We start from the raw sequence: 19,486 nt of genomic DNA, 5'->3' as shown, positions 1-19,486 counted from the left end.
GTAAAAATATGACAGAAAAAAAGCCTTTGTTGATATATACAATTTTATTCATGGTAATTGCTACATGACGAGAAAAAAAGTAAACGCTATGAGATGTTTTCACTGCTATGAACATTTTAACTATTGAGGCATGAAAAATGTACAATTGTATCACAAAAAATGCTGTCAACACACCATACATTTAACAGCACATACACAAGGTAGTACGTGAATGAATAAATCATATATATATATATACAGATATATTACACACACATCTGTTCACAGATCCCTGGTTTAGGTATGGATATGTGGAGGTCGGCAACAAAGTGCAAACCTTATTGAGCAGTTGCAATGAACTGGAGAGTCAAGCATGTGGTCGTACTGAGCTGTGTGCAGACCTTCGTCGTCTCTACATGAAGGCTTCGGCAGGGACCTGCTATACGTTCATGACAGGAGTTAGCTGTAGCAGTGAGCTCTGTGGCCGAATGGAGCTGCTCTTTGAATGCAGTTTCTCCAAGTTTTGTAAAAAGCCTCTTCTCTTGAGACCCTCCAGAATGACAGTGTTGCTGGAGGCCAGGCTGACACGGGTCCTGTAGGGGGGGGAAAAGAGGGTCATGAGCTTGATATCTTCTATAAATATGCCAGGGTGACGTGTTCGCGCACCCCCATCCCCCGTGTGTCTGCCCACGTATCGGGGTGCACGGCGAATTAAACGTCAGAAAAGAAGTCTTTTCTTCCTCTTTGATTACAACATGAGAATTTAAGTGCTGCACGGCAATTACACACAATTATCAAAATGACTCCCTCCTGTCCAAATACTGGATGCTATAATTGGTCACAAGGTGTTTGTTCAGCTTACTTTAAAGGAAAAAACACAAATTGGGAGTCAGGCCGACCACAGACATGTAACCCAGAGGTTAACTAACCTCAGTACAGTGTTTATTTTGCCTGTCTACGGCTCCTCCGGAATGTAGTGGACTAGAGTCTGGTGTGGGCTCAGTCGGGAGAGATGAGACCTGAGCTTAAGGTGTGAAGACTAGTAAAAACACTGGTCTTAGAGAATGTGCATCTGGGCTCGGGGATTAGGACCTTTTTGTGTTTCTTCATAAAACCTTTTCATCCCTCTGTGTTAGCTGTGTAACTTTCAGTAAGTTCAGTGGCTTTCATACGATACCCCTGGTCTCAAAGTAAGCTATGAAGAAATGGAAACAATATCACAGTAGCTTAAGACAGTTAATTCAACAAATGTAAAGAGAGGCACTCACCGAGGAGAATCTATGCCGCTGTCTCCAGTGATGCTCTGGTTCTCTCCCGTTTCCACCGCTTCCCCAAGCTCCGCCCCTCTGGCTCTACTGGGCATGCTCAGAACAGCTCTGTGGGTCTGAGGAACCGCCGTCTCATCGAACTCGTCCCCCTGCGCTTCCTCCACCTCGGCTGCCCAGCGTGCATATTCACCGTCGTCCTCGTCAGCTGATTTACGGACAGTCTCCGTGTCCGACTCGATCTCACTGGTCTGGCAGTAGTCAAAGATGCTACTGTCTGCGACTTCGGACGGTTCAGGACAATCCAAGTCGAGGTTGACCTCATGTCGTCCCTCCCCGTGGATCAAAGTGCCTTGTCTGGGGCTGGACTCACTTTGGTTCCCTGGTGATACAGTCCTCTGATGGCGATGATGGAGTCTCCAGCTGGTCTCTGCAGGTCTGGTGGGGCTGAGGGAAGATTCCCTCTGGGTTACAGGGGTGAAGAGATCTTTGAAAGTGCTGTCCCTTGATTCTTGCGTGGAGGTGACTTGTGGCTGGTGGTTGGAATTATAATAGTGACGGTGCGGACCCTGATATGGCACCTCAGACTCCTGGTCATGGTAAACAAATTGAGGGCCATGGTAGTCTGCTACACCTGTTCGGTACACGTTTGCGCCATCAATGATCTCCTCCTCATTCAGGCACAAGGAGCTGCAGGCATCCTCATCCTCCTGCTCCTCGGCTCTCTGATAGAGCCTATAGTCGTCTTCTAGGAAGCCATCGGCGTTTGTTATTGATGGAGGGCTGTCGTCTATCAGTTCTGGCCTTTCTCCTTGACTCACGGTCCTTTGCTCTCTATTACTGATAGCGACAGGTCTTACATCCTGTTGCTCCTGGGTGGCTGTAGTTTCACATGCCTGTTGGTGTGAAGAGAGCTCTTGTCTATGAGTATCATCCCTTTGTGGGTTGGAGAGTCTGAGGGAGTGTTTACCCTGTAAAGAGGATTTGGGCCAGGGCGGAGTTGGGTCATGGGAGTGTTTTATGACGGGCTCATAGGGATGGGTAGGGAGGACGAGATTAGTGTTGGAGTACTGTTGGATGTTAGAGAGGCTCCCTCCTTTAGTTTGCCTGTGATCTGGTACACCGTTGCATTCTGCATCCTGAAAATGCCCGTTTTCACCTTCTCTCTCCCAGCTCTCCTTGCCGCTTCCCTCCCTCTGGTGTCGAACCTTGTCGTCTATCCGGAGCGTACTGCTCTGTGGGTAGGCCGTGCTGTAGTCCAGTGGCAGCTCTCTGTTGATCTTTAAGTCCGCTTGGAGCGGATGATCAGCAGCAAGGTCCCTCACGCAGTTGTACCTGTCTTCAGATGTCGGGGATTTCCCTGCAAGCTCTCCATCTGCTGCGACCACTTTGGTCCGATGGGGGTCCCACGATTTGGAGCGGTGCGTCGCTCGCTCCTTCCTTCCTGGCCCGGAAACCTTTCCCTCTTTTACTTCTCGTCTTCGATGCTCCTTGGTGACGGTGGGAGGAACAACAAGCTCAGCCTCTTTGATCGGATGACTCTGGAAAGGGTTTTCAATGCGTTTCTTGTAAAGAGATTTCCCCTCAACAGCTCCACCTTCGTCCACTTGATCTTGTTCAACAGGGAGTCGAGAAGGGTTCAAATCCTGCCCTTCTGGATCATCTTCTGCACATATCGGAGCCTTACTCTTAACCCTCTCCTTCTGCTTCTCTTTGGACGAATGGGCCCTCCTCTTGCTGCGAGAGGCCTTCTGAGCAGATCTTTTCCCGGCCTTAGAGGAGTGATGATGCCTGGCTTTTGACGCTAAGATCTCAGTAGACATCCCCTTGTCAACTCCCTTATCGTCTTTATCCAGAGCCCTGTCCAACACTCTTTCCACCACCCTCTCCCTTCTCTCCTCCAGCTTCTTCATCAAGACCGTGTGACGCGTCAAGTTGTCCACAGTCAGTTCAGGATTGATGCGCTTGATGATGGCATGCTCCAGGTCACGGGGTAAGTTGTTCAGGTCCTCCTCGTCTCTCACTGGCCACTCCTCGGGCGGGAACTGGGCTGAAAACGATGAGCATTCCTTCTTTGGCTTCTCTTTTTTAAATCCATTCCTCCGGAATAAGCTGAGACCAAACTTACGCCCTGGTTTGTTGTCTTTTTCTTTACGGCCAGTGGCGTTGGTCGTGGCTGTGGTTTTGCTGATCTCGCTTGCCTGACAATCTGCCACTGTGGAGGTGGACTGGTGCTGCACTGTGGGTTTGTGATCCAACGGTCGGGGCCATTTTAAGCTCTTCCCTGTACATTCACTTATGGAAAACGAGACAGAATGCTGGTCTGGTACAGTGGAGGGAGGGATGGTGGCTGTTACAGTGGTCGGTGTGATATTGGTGGAGGTTTGGGAAGCGCTGAAGCAGCTGCAAGACTTGCAGTGCGCCACTGGAAGCGTTGGAGTGCTTTCAACACAAGCATCATTGCTCAACAGGTAAGTAATGGGAGGAGGTGAAGGAGGGTCATCGGCTGAGCCAGAAGTCCACCAGTTCTTCTCCCGAACCATGGTGTTGGTGATGAAATAGGTCTGAGCCGTCACGATGAAGTAGCCCTCGCCTGTATGGTAAATTTTGCGCTCCTTGATCAGAGAGCCAAGAGCATTATAGAGGATGTCCTGAGTGGGGATGGTTATCCCTGAGACATAGAAAGGGAAACAGCATTAAAGACAAACAAATATGCAAGGAGACATAACACAATATAGCTTGCTTGCTTGTTTATTAAACGAAGGATTAAAAAAATCTATTTTATGGATTACCTGGGTGGGATTTGCTCATGTAATTGATAAGTGCTTCCTGGTTGACGGTGATTTGGGAGGAGTTCATATCTGAGATGACTGAGCACAACACCTCGGCTAAGGGGATGAACTGGGACTGGGGGACGGGGGACATCTGCACCGGGGACAGGTCACCTGAAAGACACAAAACACCCAGCAGATTATTGGATGAAACAGGTGAGCCCACTGCAGTAAACACACACACAAACACACCTGGGTTTGAGAGGTCTCTCTCCGACTCGTGCTGCCACTGAAAACAACTCGTAGGACTGAAGTTGACATTCCTCTCCCAACCACCTTCTAAATCATGACCAGTGTGGTCTATTTGTGTGAGTTATATGAACCATGCCTGGCTGCTTTTGAAATTCCATCAGTACTGGGACAGACCACAGAATTCCATCGCTCCCGCAGAACTGACCACAGGTCTGCCTGCTGGGCAGATCAGGTATCGTGCCCCCCATATCATACGACCCTACACGTCTAGAAGGTCCCCTTAGACAAACATGTTACCTCAAGTGAAGCGGAATAGAAGAAGAAGGGGAAAAAAGACAGTCTTGGAAACATTTGTCTTATAGTTATGAAAATAGTCTGAAATTAATTCTGTATATATAATATACGCCACATCAAAACCCTTTGCGGACTGACAGTGTTCCTCTGACATGCTAACTGTGGGAGCCCATGATAGCCACAAGGATCTCAAATCATAAAACGAAGCTGCTTTTAATGACAACCAGACATTTATAAACATTTCATTTCAGTATCAATAACGATCAACGGAGTTTCACACGTGGAGAAAACCTAACTGAAGCAACAGGCGGTGGTTAACTTCCTTCAAGCAAATGTTTTTTTGTCATGCGAAGCATTTAGTGAAGAGAGCAGGAGGGGGTTGAGATAGTACAGCCATAAAGACTCTTCCCCACCCCGTTAATATCGGACACAGATAGGACATCAAAACTAAACGTGGACTTTGATACAGTTGTATCTCCATGATTGGGGACCTTGCTGGGCAACATGAAAGTCTCTAATCGGCAGTTATGGTATGCATTTTGTTCCAGAGACGAGAGGAACGAAGAGTACTGGTCTAAGGACTGTAGTCCAGTCTTAACCCTCTGAGACACACGGGATCACCATAATGTCTTTAAGAGGCTGTAGCAGGCTCAGTCTTTAAACCAGAGGGAAGCTAGGTATCAAGGGAAGGGGGGTTGGGGGTTGAGTAAAGCTCCGAATTTAGGTGCCGTCATGGCGATTTTCAGACGGAGTCCCTTGACCTTTCACCTCATGGCGATTTTCAGACGGAGTCCCTTGACCTTTCACCTCAAGATATGTGAATGATATGGGTACCTAGGAGTCCCCCCTTTACAGATATGTCCCCTTAATGCTAATCCCATGCAGTTTGGGGCATATCTGTAAAGGGGGGACTCATGGGTACTCAAGATATGTGAATTAAAATGGGTTCAATAGGGACACAAGAGTCTTAAGCATTAAGTGGGCATGTCTATAAAAAGGAGACTCTTGGGTACCAACAGAACCCACAATGCAGTTTTGGGCAAAAGCCATCCGTTTTTGGCACGCAGTACAAATGTGTTACATATCCTCTTCGTAAATGGCGTATTTGAAATGCTGAGGCTCTTGTGGCTCCAGTGAGCCCAATTTCATTCATGTGTGGGGATGTTTGTCCCCGTAGTAGCCATTTATTTTTATTGAGACCATTTGTTAACTTGACATCACTGTATAAAATAACCTGTTATGACCTCTAGGATAATCACAGCCTCGTGAAACTTTACAACCACAAACTAGAGACCGAGAGCATTCAGAGGATCTATGGTTTTCCTTGGTATGTTTACAATAAGGAGGTTTGTGACCAGTTCCCAGAACTAAAGTGCTTGTTAGCCAATCACTGAACTCTCCAAATGTCTAAAGTTTTAGGTACCAAATCACAGTCTGACTTCTTATATTGTGTTTCTCAAGGTCTTGGTATCTTAATGTGGTAATTTGGATGGATTTCTTGATAATTTTGATAATAAAAATGCTACATTTAGCACCAAATCTGTGTAAATAACTTATGTGACATGAGTATACTTCAATCATGTCTTCATACACATAATTTAGTTTATTCAATTAATGCATTATTCATTATTATTCGGAAACAGTTATTTTTTTATGCAAAGCTCGTTGTGATTTAAAACACTGAAACAAATGTCTGCCTTTTGTGACTAATTCTCCACAAACAAACCACATACAGAACACAAAGAGGGTTATTTACTGATAAGAAGTGAGCTCAATGAAAGCACCCAAAACAAACCAGTTCCCACAGCTGATGAATGATTAGCGTCTGGGCTGGGTTAACACAAACTCCCTTCAGATGAAGGGCATGGACATAACCTTACTCACAGGACTGGAAAATAGTTTTTTTGTTAATCAGCTACGCCTCATTAATATAAGAGCATAGTGTGTGAATGAAGGGAGGTTACACAGTGATCTACCTGCTGTATTTGATTTACTATCAAGAGTGAGAGCTGACATACACATACAATCGATGTCTGCTATTTTGCACTTGATTTTGTTATTGACACATTGAGACATTTTCACCAAGTGAGGTCAAGTTTCCAGTCGTGCCGTCAACAAATTAATTAAGCTTAAACATGTGGCGCGTGTGACCGTGAGCCGGGGCATTCAATGAAAACACACCAAGCTCACACTTGACGTAAACTAAACATTTACAACCCTCCCACTTGAACCACTTATGTCACCAGGCATGTGAAATAAACAACAAATCACATAACTGCCACGGTAAAGCATGACAGAACACATACGTGACACCAGGTTGTTTTTGCCAGATCTGACTCACTAAAAAGCAGCCCGAGCAGAACCGAGAACCTACACGATCACAGATGATGATTTGAATAGGACAAAAAACATGTTGTAGGTGTAATAAACTATCATGACATCTGGTTTTCAACGGTCATCAACTATTACATGTCAAGCTGAGCCTATGACACGCAACAGACTATCACAATAAAACTACTAAGAGGAGATGAGGTGCAGCTATACTGGAATATGACCTAATTTAACCAAATATTTGCAACCTGCACAATAAATAAAAAGTAGCCCAATCGGGGTGGAAATCCAATCTGGCAACACCGCTACCATAAAGTAGGTTTTTCCCCTCAGTGAATTTTACTCATCAAGCTGCTACTCTATTCTGTGTTTTCCCTTAAGTAGAAAACGTTTTATCCTCAGTCAGGACTATGCCAAGCAAAGTCGGTAAAAAAAAACAATTATCGGCACAGCAGGCTCACTTAAGGCTCATAAGTCTCACAGACAGGGGTCTTTCTTTATAAAATTGATCCTACGGAGCACGGTAGGATTGTAAAAAAAAAAGGAGAAAAAGCCATCTGCTTTCCCCCGGCTCCGACAGAAGACGTTAATCTGACTAAACCTCAGAGCGGATATCTCAATAGCAGTCTCCCTGGGCAGTGAATTAGTGCTGCTGACACCACTCATTGTTGTGAACTTCCTATAGGAATGTCTGGCAGGCCGTCCGCATAGCAACCGCTTCCAAACGCCGTCAACAAGCCAACGGGTCACCAAGGACATAGGGTCAGAGGGGGGAGGGGGCGCCACAGATAATGAGTCACAGGGAATCAATAATAATAATGGGAATTCACTACCTCCTTAAAATGACTTCCTACTTGTATTTGCACAGAGGCAGCATGGGTAGACTGATCGTTATCCTCTCTGAATATGTTCTGCTTCAAAGCAGGATATCCTGTCGGACACCTGCTCACATGATTTATACTCTCGACGGAGTTCAAACCCAAAATAGGTTCAAGCAATAGCATGTTCCTCGCAAGCTCATTAAATCATGTCCGATTGCAGCGCTGAGAACAGAAAAGTACACGATGTGGGTGTGAGACGGAAGAAAAATTACACACCTGCAGCAGTTTATTTGTGGGAAAAAAAGGGTGGTTCATGCAAGGATGGGTCAGCAGAGGATTAGTGTTTGTTGAGTCTAACATTAGCAGGCGTGACCGCTGTAACCGTCTTCTCTCCAGGGGAACAGACCTCTGTGTTCCTGTAATCTAAGACCGGGCCACCGACATTACACCCATTGTCATATGCGGCATGAATACCTTTGCTGGGTGCCATGGCAACAGAACCCCATGCCACAGGGAAGAGGGAGGGGAGCTTGGGAGTCAAGCGGGAGCAAGTTAAAAAGGTGCAGCAGCTCAACTTAACCACTTTAAAAAGGGGTATTCCACCCATTTTAAATAGTGGAGAGACAAAGTCCCTCCCCTTCCAGTCCACCATCATGGGAGCTCATCTCGGAACAAAGATGTTCAATAGTCATGGTTTATGCCAAGGAATACCCAATTTCTTTGTTAAAAAACAGCATTTCTGTTGTTTTTAATCCCATACATCATCCCATGACATCCTGGCATAATGCATATATGCCTGTTAGGAAGAAAAGAGATCATTGCAACTTTACAGGATACATCTGAAATTTTACTGGTATTCACTATAAAATTAACATAAATTAACAAAGCCAACACTGTGCTTCCCGCTCCATGCAGGGTGAAAAACGTGCATTTCTTCCCATGTTATAAACTTCCCATGTGAGAATGAGTTGCTGCCTGGGGGTTAGAAATGAGAAATCCCTTAAATTGACTGCTCATATTGTGGAGATGACTGACAGAGACCTTCTCTCTTCTCTCCCCGCTGTGATCCTTTTTGGCTGCTGACACTGATCAATGCCACATGTGTTCACATGGCTGTGTTGTTAGCCGGTCACATGAGTCCCATTTCATACGTGATTGCATTACCTTCAGTCTCCTGGAAGAAAATACGAACCCACCAAGCAGAACATACTGCAGACCTTCCATCAGCTGCACCCCGTGGCTCTGAATGTGAAGACCATTCCATGCAGCTTTAGATTTTTGACAGATGGCATTTAAACTGTATTCCTCCCTGATTAAGCTCGAAACCAAAGCAAGAAAAAGGTTGCGCAACTCGTGACCCAATCTCATCCTTGACCTTTAACCCTCGTGCTATGGCAGGTAAAAATCTAAATGAAACATCAGACACTCTGTGGCCTCCCTGGAAACTCACAGACACACAGCATCTTATCTCATCCTGGTATCGTCTAATCTTAAGGCCCCAGCAAGCAAACAGGCTAATCTTCTCTCTCCCTCATTAAGGACACACTGCACGGCATTCAACATGAGCTTGAGGCCTGCCCAAACTGCACAAATCCCTACGTCTCCCATCAAGCGAGATCTTGTGAAGAACACGCTTCAGTGGATCCACAGTCAAACATTCATACAGTCAGATTTAGTGTAACGGGAACAGATGCCAACTGTAATTCCTGTGTATCCCAGTCCCACCACCACTTTGCAAACTCCCTTTTGTTTTCTGTTTCTTGGTCCAACAGGCCTCCGTGACCCCACCCTCCCCTTCTCATGAGTGTGTGTGTGTGTGTGTGTGTGTGTGTGTGTGTGTGTGTGTGTGTGTGTGTGTGTGTGTGTGTGTGTGTGTGTGTGCATGCATCATGCTTTTTTTTTTAAAAGCGCTTTACAAGTTTGTGTCTTTGACTCCCATAGATCACACAGATGTGGGCGTTGCAGTTAAATGACCCAATAAACGGAGTGAAAAGATCCCTTCAGAGAGCAAATCACAGCCCCGAATTTCCCAACAACCAAACCTCGCCCAGTCTCGCCCAGAAAAAACGCACTTGGACAAACACTGCATGGCCGTCAACATTACATATAAATATTTATGGTACCGTATATTTACTGGACATGACTTTCCTATATATTTCCTGTAAATGTCATCAACACAGCTGCCACTGCCACACTTAAAAAAACATCAATAACCAGTCAAATGTAAGACTGAGGCATTGGTCATTTTACAGCTCTATTGATTGATTGACAACCATAAAATAAGCATTTCTGCCCAGACCTTCAGTCATTAGGTAAATATTTAATCTGACCCACTGACTTCAGTTTCTCAGACCACTTGGGTTTAAATATTAAGTAAAGCTTTGAAGTGGGAGGAAAAGAGTAACGTTCAGGCCTAATTGTCAGGATATGAACGCCGACTTTTGAAGCCTACATCTAAGTGAACAGCACTTAATATCTTGCAGACGAACAGATAAAATGAAAAGTCAAATCTCCATGACTCAAAAAGGATTCATGAGCTCAAACTTTGAGCAAACGAGGAGAAAAAACAGGCCGGCTCTGTGTTGACTCACGTCACCATAGAAACCTTTACTGTGGCAGCGACCTGCCACGTGCACTACAAAAGAAAAAGGAAAAGAAGAACCAGCAGCAGGAGTGTAATATTGATATCTATAATCCAGCGAGAGCCTTGGGATTCTTGTTGCCAAACCGACCCTTTGATATTTAACATATGTTGGCAAGACCGCATAAACAGGCCGTGACTAAGCTTCTCAAACTGACATTGATGGAGCTTAAAAAACATTTACGTTCACATAGTTGGTCACCACAGAGCTTGGCTGAAAATCTCTGCAGCTGCAATGCCATTAAATAATGTTCTTACCATGTGATTTACAGTAAGAAGCCTTTGAATAGAAGCTCACGCCATAACAAATACACAATCCGATACTGAATCAGTGTGCAGAAACCCGGTTATACCTGAGCAGGTGTCTAACAGGAGACCGGTAACAACGTGTGAAGGTAAACAGGCCTGTATTTTAAAGCAACAGCCCAAAGTGCCAGGATGTGGGAGTGCCAGTAGACAGGATTTAAAGCACAACACTTTATTTTCCCATCTTTGCTACCTCAAACCTCGCCAGACTCGATGGGTCACACCCCGACATATCTGGCTCTCGTCTGTTTTCATGAACATGAACATTACCCCACAGTCAGTGCAGTTCCTGCCAGACGCCTGGCAAGTCCAAACCATTTAAAATGCGGACCACAGTACCGTTCCTTTGTTCTTTCACATCCACGTACATGTTTTTCACATTTCGGTATCGAAACTAGGTCCAAGTCCTCTGCCTCCTCTCATGCCCGGTTTGTCACAATCTCCAGAGTGACCACGTACTTAATTTCAGCTCGATTGCAGAGCAGATTGAATGAGTTTAATGCCGAACCCGATATTTCATCTGAATAGCAGATGTTCATTTTAAGGGACACTCCAGAGATTAGCGCTAAGGGATTTGCAGAGATTAAAAGTGAACGATCAAAATTATTTCCACAGAGGCTGTGATATCCTGACTTTTAGTGCCTTGTATAGAAATACCCTGCATGACATCACCAGAGTATTTTTTTAGACTCGGGGTTCATTCAGAGCCATAAAAAAGATTGCATTTTCATGAAATAAATGTTTTTTTTACACAAATATAGCTATAAAAATAATTGTAACCATTTTAATTCATTATTTTTGTTCCCTTTTTCAAAGCTGCATTTATCATCATCATTGTTATCATTATGGGTGATCTTAATCTTGATTAGTTGCTGCAGACTGTTTGACCAAAATACATACTTAACTTGCTACAGATGATAATGGAGTACAACCACATCACTAAAGAACCCTAAAAGTCCTCGCTGATTAACTGATTTGACCTTGGTATTATGATTTTTAAACGAGGGTCTAAATTAGGAGAAAAAATATTGAAAAACTTCACTGCATAACCTTTTCTGCTAAATGTGATTGGACGCATGTACATCTGGATAGATAAACTTACATGAAATAACTTTGCAATTACTTTTAATTATGTGGTTGATAACAAGATCCATTGCGTCCATGGTTCACCTCGATTTGTTTTATAAGACAAGAAAAATGCCTGGGCTTTGGCCAGATGTTCTGCTGAGCCTTCTGACTGGCCTGGCTTCAAAGTAAATACATTTCCTCAATGAGGAACACTCAATCATAAAAAGCAATTTATTACTTCTGCACAAACTGAAGAAATTCTGTCAGGCCACAAATTCTATTAGGAAGCAAAATGGCATTTAAATGCCTAATGCTAATAGACGGATCTGTACATCGCCAGATCGGCTGTGGATCAAGTATTTTTTTTTAAATGTATGTAAATAGTATCATAGTTTTATCTTATTCAAAGATCCAGATATTTTCACATCACTTCACTGACATCCTGCCACCAAAAACATACACACACACCCACACAATAGAGGGGTTTCCAGCAGTTCCACGACCCTTTAAATCAAGAATGATGGCAGTCATTGGTTGCAGATGAAACCCATTTCCTCTGATTTAACAGGGCTGGAGGTGCAGTAGATTCCTGTGTTTGTTATCCCAGAATTTAGAGCAGAGCTCCCGTCCAGTGTCTGCCATATGATCCATCTCTTTTTAATGCCCTGCGACCGGTCAGCACACACATCTCCACCGCGGCCCCTTGAAAGTATCTTTCACTCCTGAAAATACAATAACACGGCGCTTTGCTATCACAGCCCCTCTGTTAGCATACCGCTGCATTCATCAATGCTAAATGAAGCAGAGAAAACATCCCGTCAGGAAGCTGAAGAGTAATAGCGATACCAAATTTAATGCATTATGGCTTCACGTCTGTGCCGGCCTATTTGTCTGACCAGAGAGTGAATCAAGAGAAATCCCCGCGAGGGAAACTCAAGCGGCCGCTGACAGGGTGCATAAGCTGAGGGATACAGAGTAACTCCTCGTCTGTTGTTGTTGGCGTCGCTCCACTCCGCCGCTGTGGGCGAGCCCAACATTTGGGGGTCGATAAAAAGGGCCGATATGCCTGATTTGCACCAGGGGTGAGCTTCCTGCTCGATGGGAAAGGATGTAGCTTACAAATGATGTGCTGAGAGGCATGCACGCACATGCATGGTCTCAAGTGTGTGTGTGTGTGTGTGTGTGTGTGTGTGTGTGTGTGTGTGTGTGTGTGTGTGTGTGTGTGTGTGTGTGTGTGTGTGGGCACCGTGGACATCTGAGAATAGGAGGTCAAGGTTTCCTCATATCTAAGCCGTTTACTAGACCATCTTTTACAACCGCAGGAAGTGGAAGTGGAAAGACGCTCCAGATGAATGCAGATGGCCGCTCTTGGCGCCGGAATGCAGTAAAAGACAAAACGTGTGATGCTTATATTATAAGACTGCTGCCTAATTAACTTACACCAACAATGACATTTGAAAAGCCGTCTTTAAAGGTTAAACAAAGCCACAAGTGTCACAGAGGCTGCTTTTCTTTTCGTTAACCTTTCATGCTACGATTTTAATTCATCTCCAGTCAACGGTTTGTTTAGTAATAATTCAACTTGATGAACCTCCACAATGTTGGGCAATAGCAAATTTGGTTTCACCTCTTTAACACTGACAATTCAAAAGTATGAACACAATTACACAAACAAAAGCCGCTTTTATAGAAATCAGCAGTGTTAAATAGCATCCATTAAACATTGAAAAAGAGACAAAGAAGCCTCAGAGGCTGAACTAAGCCGCGAGTGGAGAACACCTGGATGTCTCACTGATGTTTGCCTTCTAAACCCTCTGAAGCCAGCTGACCTCAGCGTGGCTCGTTGGCAAGAAGGTGGTGACCTTTGACCCGTGCTGCTTAGTTAGGACAGGGTGGGCTATTTAAAGTTGGTCAGGGGATGTCATGGCTAATAAGCCAACATCTGGAAGAGTTATGACCATTAGTGAAGCGCTTTGAGACTTTGACAAAATACCCTCATGGAAGGAGACACCCCTCTGTGTGAAAACACAACACTTTGAAGGGAAAGGCAAAGAAATGAGGGCTCGCTGGGCCGACGAGCGCAGGAAATGATCTCAAGAGTAAATGAAGCATTTCAGGAATGCTTCACCACCTCATGGTATGGCGAGCTAAATGAAACATACCATTTAAAAAAAGGGAAACTTGGCTCAGTTCTCCGTTAATGCAGAGGGAGAACTAAAGTATGTTCTACAATGGCGAAAGTGAGAGGGCTGTCCAGAGGACTCGCTCAGGTCCACGTTCAAACGGGACAAGGTCAATTTACAGAGCTGTATGTTGTGAGGATACGGGAGCCCTCATTACACCACTGGCTGACTCCATATAAATGTTTCAGCGACAATAGCGGGACTAAATAATGCAGAACCAGCGAACAGTCATTATGAAGCCTCTGGTTTCAACAGGAGAGTCTGGATACTTCTCCAAATGTAGTCTATTTGGGGGCTATTTAAAAAAGTAGTGATTCGTGCTAAGAATTCAGTTATAGTTCGACATTTACTCTTATAATTTAGATAACATTAACTATGGAGCTTCAACCAACAGGTGATTAACTTAACTTTTAACTGTTAACTTTCCTTCCTCTTGCTAAAATAAAAGCCACCACCTAAATTTGGCTAATTGAAATGTATTATCTAGTTAATTTAATCAAGACGAAGCTATTCGTTTCCACCCGCCTCCGGTCTTTATGCTAAACCAGCGAATCATCCCAGCTCCGTGGTTAATACTTAGACACGAAACGGTACAAATCTTTTTATCAGATGCTCCGTGAGAAAATGAACAAAATGTAGAACGAGTCCTTTAAATGGCAATACGCTGATTATTGCAACACGTAAATCATCGTAACTGGATACGTTTAGTAAAACAAAGCTGCAGCAAATATAAGCCATCATCAGTCATTGGGATAAATGGGGCATGTCGACACTGTAGCTTGATTTTAGATGCTGTTTTAATTCTGTACATGCTATTAAAAAATGTGTGTCCATGAGCAACAGCAAAACACTTTAAAACAATTTAATTTAGGCACATTTATTGAGGAAAACGACCAGCACATTTCCTCCATATTTTGTATTTCCTGCCAGATAACCACATCCTATAATTAAAGAATGATCAACTCACACAGGGTTAAGCCAAATCTAAATCTAATTATTAACAGTATTCAGGTTACAGTGTAATTGTAAGCCTGAAGGATGTCAACTGTACTCACACTGAGCACTAATGAAACGCCTTTGGTATTATTTTGTAAACAAGGAAGAAAATTGATAAATTAAAGTAAGGAATGAGAAACACGCTCATGAGCAGAGAGGTCAACCGCAGTGCCAGCGGGCCTCATTCCCACAAGGATAACAACGAAGCCTGTTCATACTAACTCCTCACCCTGTCTGTTTACCTCGGCCTAACCTCACCACGGTCCCCCTCCCCTCCATCATCCTCTCCCACCTCCCTTTTTCTGCATATTCTCCCCTCGGTAGAGGCCCGGAGGTGGCCAGTCAGCCCGCAGAACAATCTGTCTTCACTCAGGCTATTAGCACTGATAACCAGGCAGCACCAGCGAGGAAGTAACTCAAGTGAATCAACGTTTATCGTGTCCGTTCGCCTGGAAGCTTCCTTTTTTACATCCACATCTCTCCATTTTAGCAGCAACTTAAATCACATCTGGTTCATTTTAGCTAAACATTGTTAGCTCCTTTACTTCCCTTTAAAAAAAAAAAAACCCTCACGTCGGTGAAGTCACATCTCAACCTTGCAGTGACCTGAGAAAGGAAATAGGGCTGCTTGAAATTCACTGTAGCCCATAACTCATAACATTTCTGTTTTCTAGCCGACATTTTTATATCCGGACAAAGTCAAGGCTTTAAGACCATGCCCAATATCAATCTGGGAGTCTGACTACCACAGTCCCTCACTGACCATGAAAGTGAGGGACATTAATCCCGGGTAACAGAGAAGCGGCGGCGGTCGACAGCCCGGCCGCACAGTGATTCACTGCCGACCAATTCTCAGCGAGAAGGCAGTAAACGAGACTCTGACAGCCGGCCGCCACTGATTTCCATACAAATGGCGGCGGTGTGAGGCGAAGGACCTGTTAAGGAGGAGAAGGAGGTGACATGCACCATCGTGCTGACGCTGCACATAGCTATGAGCTTGTATGACCTTTGGGCTCATGTGGTGTTTGTTTGTGAAACCGTCTCACAGTGGGATGGCGTGTCAGCTTCCACCTCCCCCTCCTCCTCCACCTACTCCTCCTCTGCTTAACGCCCTCCCGGGTCTCCCCTTGTGTGGTCTCTTCCTCCCCTTCACATCACATTCCTCCTTGCATGCACCGCTCAGTCTGGCAGAGCTGACGGATTGACACAGGAGTCAACAGGTAGACGGCGGCGGCGGGACAAAAGGAAAGCTCACACAAAGATGGGCACATTATTGGAAAGTCCCTGAAACGGAGGGAAAGACAGCTGAAGCCAAACGGGGGATGCCGATTGGTGTGTTGCTGGGACGCGGTTTCAACAAGCAAACGTGAACCTGCTGCAGCTCAGCTACCATCCAAACAACTGGACAACCTGATCTCAGAAACATGACATCAGGTGTATTCAAGCATCTTCCGTCTGAAGGAAGAACGTGAACAACCTTGTGCATCTATTACGGTGTAAAACACACACGGGGTTGTCATTTTCTCCAGCAGCCGGTGCTGTCAGGCATTTACAGCCCATGAGCTCACGCTGAGGCTGCATAAAGGTTTCCATTCATTGTTTGGGTGCAGCTATATGCTGCTTTAAAACACATCCGAGGAGGAGAGCAAACGGAGGGGAGCAATTAGGAGTAATTATATACCGAGCTTTGTTAACAAGTGTTGGTAAAGAGACCACTGTGTCGACAACATCGTGAGCCCGATTGGTCGCACAAGCTCTCGAATCCACCAGACCATATTTGGGGGATTTTAAGGTATATCGTCTGAGGGAATAAACACCTGTGCCGTTGAAAATGGTTTGAAAGCACATTTCACTGCTTGTGGCAACAGCATTGGGTCTGGGTTTTCCTCGATGGGAAGACGGGAGGAGAACCAGGCTTTGCCAGCAATGTCAACCCGAGAAGCAAAGAGACAACACACTTTTGTTTTGAGATTCTGCACATTCAAACAAGTGACTGGGCGGCATGATAGTGGTCAGAAGAGTAAAAACCTGGAGTTGGAGCTCAAACAATACACTAAAGATGAAAAATAAACCACTGGTGATGACAACACGAACAGTGAATGCTTTTGACATGGGATTGAAGTGAATTTTGTAGCCAGTCTTGGTGAAAATCCAGAGGAGAAAGAAGGCTGTTAAACCCTGCCAGCTCCATGTTGTTTAAAGTTTATGGGTTTCACACATTTCTCTCTGTGTAGTTAACAAATGAGGCTGGTTTTTATTTACAGGCGCCTTTCCGGACACCTTACATGTCCACTTAACAACTTAAAAACAGATGCAAATACAAAGCAATAAACAACAGACTGAGCTGCTTTTATTCCATGTGCCACCTGTAATGGTTATCTTATTTGGTAATCTTGTTTGCATATATTTGCATTGAGACCTTCTACATTCTGCCACAGGATAGTTCCTGGTACATTTCAGGTTAATATTGCTCATTGACAGGATGGATGTTACATACCGACAGCTTTAATGAGGAATCCCTTGGGTGACCTCAGAGCCCGGCGCATCCACGCTTCTCTCAGCACCTCCAAGTTGTTCGCGTTGCCCTGAATGAAAAGCACGAGATTCTCCATCCATCCCTGAAAGTAGACTTCCGCTACGGCCTTGACGAGTCTCTTATTCCACGAACTGCGCAAATTTTGCGCCTTGAAGTCCGCGAAAATCTCCTGTCCGCTCGCGGTGTTGGCGTTGAGCTTCCCTCCTCCTCCGCCGCCGCCTCCGCCGCCGCCGCGCCAGCTCTCCTCGTCCGGGCCGAAGACGACGGCGAGCGACGCGGCGCTCAGCTGAACGACCCGCTGCTGGTGAGACATTTTCCCGACGCCTTTTTATCGGCTCCGAAAGAGAGCTAGCATGCCACGAGTGACGCTGCGCCCCGCCAAAGGAGAGTTTCCCCCCCGCTATGAAAGCAAAATCACAACAAACGCGGTGTTTCGCCGCGCATTCCTCCGGTGCGGGTCCGAGTCAGCGAGGGGACGGTGTGGACGTCCGACTGGTTTCTCTCCGGCTTCCAGGGAAACCAGTGACGGGCGGCGGAGAGGAGGAGGGCTTATGAGCCCCGCTGCTGCTGGGTCTCACAGGTAGACCAGACCTCCCACTGACTGCTCACCGGCGCGTGAGCGTGTGCGCGCGCTCGGCTTGCTTCTGTTCTGTAGGAACCTTCCAGACAGGTGCAGTTTTTTTTCACTCATTCCATATTTAGATTTTGAATGTCCTTATTTTTTTTTTTTATCAGATTTTTTTAGCTATCATCATTAGCCATAAAAAAAAAATCACACCAAATCAAAAGTGATTTTATTGATTTAATGATAAAAGCATCCAGGTACTTACCTGCAAAATTTCAACACAGCAACAAATCTTGTCCATAAAAAGGAAAAGCCTAAATTAGGACCAAGAACATGGAGGGCTCATAAAATACCTCCTGCACAGAAAATGTTACATGAATGAATCACCATCAAGGAGACCCTAGTTGACTGAGAGGCCAACAAAACATGAAAGCAGCTTTTTGGTGAGCGGTTCTGACTTAATTCATAAAAATATCCATTGCCACAGATATGATATGATGCCACACATAAATCACCAAACACAGATGCATATTGTTTTGTCAACAAGGATCTCGTGAGAAAGAGGTATTTCCTTGGCCTTGATATATTGTATTTCACAACAAAGACTTAAGAGTGGTGTTTCACTAAAAAGGAAAATCTCCTCAGCCTGGGGGAACGTATTTGCCTCTAAAATGAGAACCAGTCCACCCCTGCGCTCTCGGAAGGGGGAGCCCATTAGTCCCTGCTTTTACTGACACTGTAACAGGCAGAGTCTGAAGCACAGACAGACAGACACCTCATATATCACGGTGTCAGAGAGCCCGTGGCTTTAGTTTCAGGAGCACTCGGGCCCCTGAGAGGCTGGGGGCCAGTCTGCCTCAGTGTGGTATTAGAACCCGTGCAGCAACAGGATATTGAGCTTCCTCTGTACGTGAAAAGAATACATCACCTCAGCCTACACAGGATGAATTATGTGCAGTCCGTCTCTGGGGGAGGGGGGGAGGAGGAGTGAAGTTGGTGGGCAAAAGAGAAAAAAGTTACTGCGTTGGATTAAAGATTCAAGTCTTTTGAGTCGTAAAGATTCTTTGTGGCTTGTGATGTTTTTTTCGGCTTTTGATTATCATTTTACAGACCAACTTTCACAATCGTGGCAGATTCACGCTGTGCTGACAAACTTGGTTCAAACCCGCAGAACCGTATTTCAGTTCTAGAGAAGACCCCGAATTCTCCAAAACTACTAAATCTGTCGTACTGGATTTCGGGTGAATAGTTCACTCAGTGTAAACATCAGATTCAAGCTGATACAGAATATATCAGACAGCGTTGAACACTGTGATTTTTTTCCCAAACCTTAAAGGTACCCTGAGGAGTTTTTGATCCCTGGTTGTGCTATAAAGCTGTTCGGGTCGGGAGTGGGTCCCCGTTTTTGTCTCGTGCATGTGGATGCAGATTTATTATTTATCAGAGTGGCTTTTGCACTCTCACTTTTGCAGCTAATT

The 19,486-nt window shown here is 45.0% G+C and overlaps 2 protein-coding genes across 2 annotated transcripts in view; one reads left to right on the top strand and one right to left on the bottom strand.

The window, feature by feature from the left end:
* Nucleotides 1-19,486, top strand: part of sfxn3 (sideroflexin 3) — a 234,876-nt gene that overhangs the window by 71,432 nt on the left and 143,958 nt on the right. The window lies entirely within an intron of this gene.
* On the bottom strand, nt 26-17,972 carry stox1 (storkhead box 1). The gene is made up of 4 exons (XM_084020674.1): nt 17,405-17,972; nt 4,037-4,189; nt 1,248-3,915; nt 26-572 (listed from the first exon to the last, which is right to left on the bottom strand). The coding sequence occupies exons 1-4, from the start codon at nt 17,754-17,756 to the stop codon at nt 419-421; spliced, it is 3,327 nt and encodes a 1,108-aa protein (XP_083876800.1). The 5' UTR covers nt 17,757-17,972; the 3' UTR covers nt 26-418.

This window comes from Eutrigla gurnardus, assembly GCF_963514095.1.
Source record: "Eutrigla gurnardus genome assembly, chromosome: 11".
NCBI classification, from domain to species: domain Eukaryota; kingdom Metazoa; phylum Chordata; class Actinopteri; order Perciformes; family Triglidae; genus Eutrigla; species Eutrigla gurnardus.
The sequence above is the reverse complement of the archived record's forward strand: the minus strand, read 5'-3'. Positions and strand labels throughout refer to the sequence as shown.

Coding starts and splice junctions, on each gene's coding strand:
- stox1 (XM_084020674.1), bottom strand. CDS start 17,756: ATGTCTCACCAGCAGCGGGTCGTTCAGCTGAGCGCCGCGTCGCTCGCC. Junction 3,916..4,036: donor CATGAGCAAATCCCACCCAG/GTAATCCATAAA, acceptor TCTATGTCTCAG/GGATAACCATCCCCACTCAG. Junction 573..1,247: donor AGCGGCATAGATTCTCCTCG/GTGAGTGCCTCT, acceptor CCCCCCCTACAG/GACCCGTGTCAGCCTGGCCT.